Source organism: Penaeus vannamei, chromosome 19 (genome assembly GCF_042767895.1).
Source record: "Penaeus vannamei isolate JL-2024 chromosome 19, ASM4276789v1, whole genome shotgun sequence".
In the NCBI taxonomy this organism is placed as follows: domain Eukaryota; kingdom Metazoa; phylum Arthropoda; class Malacostraca; order Decapoda; family Penaeidae; genus Penaeus; species Penaeus vannamei.
The window spans coordinates 6160429-6162928 of record NC_091567.1 but is presented as its reverse complement, the minus strand read 5'-3'; the positions used below and the strand labels follow the sequence as shown (position 1 = coordinate 6162928).

Below are 2500 nucleotides of genomic sequence, written 5' to 3'. Positions count from 1 at the left end.
GACACTAGGTGCTGTTTTTAATTTTTATTTGTTTATTTATTCATTAGATTAGGTAAAAGAGAACATGGTATTTTGGCAGAGATCACTGGCATGGTAGGTGAAATTTTGTATCAAGTCTAAGACGTGATATTACGTTGTCACAGTCTTTTAAAAGTAGGTCATAGTCAGTGATGCTGTGTTTTTATATAGCAGATTTAAGGCCACAAATATGGTAGATACTAATCAAAACAGGACACAAATATGGTAGTTACTAACTTTTGAGAGTAGGTTAGAAAAACGATAGATAGTATTTCGTTTTAGAGAGAATGTCAGAAACACGATATTTTGCACATATCGCTTGCATAGTAGTCACAGACGTTGAAGAGCAGTTGCTGTATCTTATAGAGCAGTTCTTAGACACGGTATTTAGTACAGATTTGGTAGTTACTGACTTCTAAGAGCAGGCCATGTATATGCTAAGTTCTTCCAATGGTATGGCACAGGCATGGTAGGTGGCATTGTGTTTTTGAGAGGTCACAAAGATGGTAGGTAGTGCTTTCGAGAGCAGGTCAAAAATATGATATCTAGTACTTTGTTCACCCGAACAGGTCACATATGTGGTAGGTGGCAGTAGTGCTTTGAAGGGGAGGTCACGGACATGGCAGGTTTCAGATGATACAGTAGGTTGCGCCGCATTTTCGAGAACAGGATAAAAATACATGGTAGAAGCCGCTACATTATCGAAAACCAGTCACAGGCAAGGTAGAAGGTATTGTCACATTCTCTCCTTTGCAGGGAACTCATTTGCATCTCATAGGCAAGTCGCATTGTTAGGAAAGTTCAGCAAATGAATATACAGAACAAGAAAGAAAATTGGTAGAGATATTGCAGTTGATACCAGGAGAAGAAAATTAAATATCTTTTGTAGAAAAGAAAAAAAATAATAAATGAATAAATAAATAAATAAATGTTATATATATATATATATATATATATATATATATATATATATATATATATATATATATATATATATATATATATATATATATATATATATATATATATATATATATATATATATATATATATATATATATATGTATATATATACAAACACACGCATATGTATGAGTGTATGCGTGGTAATAATGATAGTCATATTAGATAATGATAATGAAAAATAATAATAATGAAATAACAGTTATAATAATAGTAATTATTATTATCATTGTTATTGTTCTTGTTACTGTAATTATTATGATCATTGTTATCATTATCATTATCATTACTTTTATCATCACTATTACAGCTATAGTCATTATCATTATTTTATCATTATCGGAATTATTATTATCATCCTCATGCTAATAATAATGATAAAAACAATACCAAAAAGATAAATGTTTCGGAAATTAAACTACAAAAGTTATGATTGTATAGTTCTACAATGTAACTTTCGTAATAAACGTTCAAACATTTCGTCTCCATCACAATTACACACAATTCCGAAGAAGATGTGGCCCGGAAGCGACAAAGACAACTTTACACTCACACTTTTTAAATCGTCTTTCCTCAAAACCCTATTCGACATTCTTCACCAAAAATTGTGTCCAAGAGTATAAAAGTTATTGATCGTAAAATCGTTCGTAAAGTAGACACACAGGGAGAAAGAACGGCAGGGGAGCACAGTCCTTCTTCCCATTAAGTAAATACTTAGACTTCTTAAACGGCGGATGGCGTAATGTTACTTCCTCTCCTGGAAGAACGGGGAACGTAATATTACGTCCATGGTTTGGGTAGGTGGAATTTTGTTCGGCTGAGAGAGTCGAATCATTATTATAAGCCCGTTTTTAGGGATTAAATACAGGTTAAATAAGACAAACAAATAAAGAAACAAACAAACAAACACACAACCTCCCTAACACTTATGGATCCCCCTGTCTTTCACTCCCAGGGCGAGGCTGGGTGGCTCGACAAATACCACGTGGATGGCGCCTGGGTGAACCTTAGCCTCGTGGATGACAATGACAATTCACCCGTGTTCACCCACGACTACGCCCATTTCACGTTACCTGAGGATACGCCCACGGGGACACTCCTGGCGACCTTCACAGCACACGATATCGATGGCGTAAGTACTTTTGGGTCTGATTTGGAATTGGAGGTGTCAATATTGTCATCGCAAATGTTGTTGTTGTTGATATTTGTTTGTGTTATCATCATCATTCCTGCTATTGCCACTGCTATTACTGCTACTATTATTACATTGCTGCTATTAATATCATTACCACGACTACTACTACTGCTGATACCACTATTACTACCACTAAAATAACAACAACAACTACTAGTACTACTGCTACTGCTACTACTACTACTACTACTACTACTACTACTACTACTACTACTACGACTACTACTGCTAATGCTTCTACTGCTGCTGAAGCTACTGCTACTACTACTTTTTTTTTCTTCTATTACTACTACTAGTAATACTACTACTATTCTTATACTTCTA

At 34.5% G+C, this 2500-nt stretch overlaps 1 protein-coding gene across 1 annotated transcript in view; it reads left to right on the top strand.

Annotated features, from left to right (window-relative positions):
- The window catches only part of LOC138865014 (putative neural-cadherin 2), a 153201-nt gene that overhangs the window by 77961 nt on the left and 72740 nt on the right, over nt 1–2500 (top strand). Inside the window, exon 10 of the mRNA XM_070133811.1 lies at nt 1937–2113. Within this exon, the coding sequence (XP_069989912.1) occupies nt 1937–2113 (177 nt within the window). The remainder of the gene's footprint in view (nt 1–1936; nt 2114–2500) is intronic.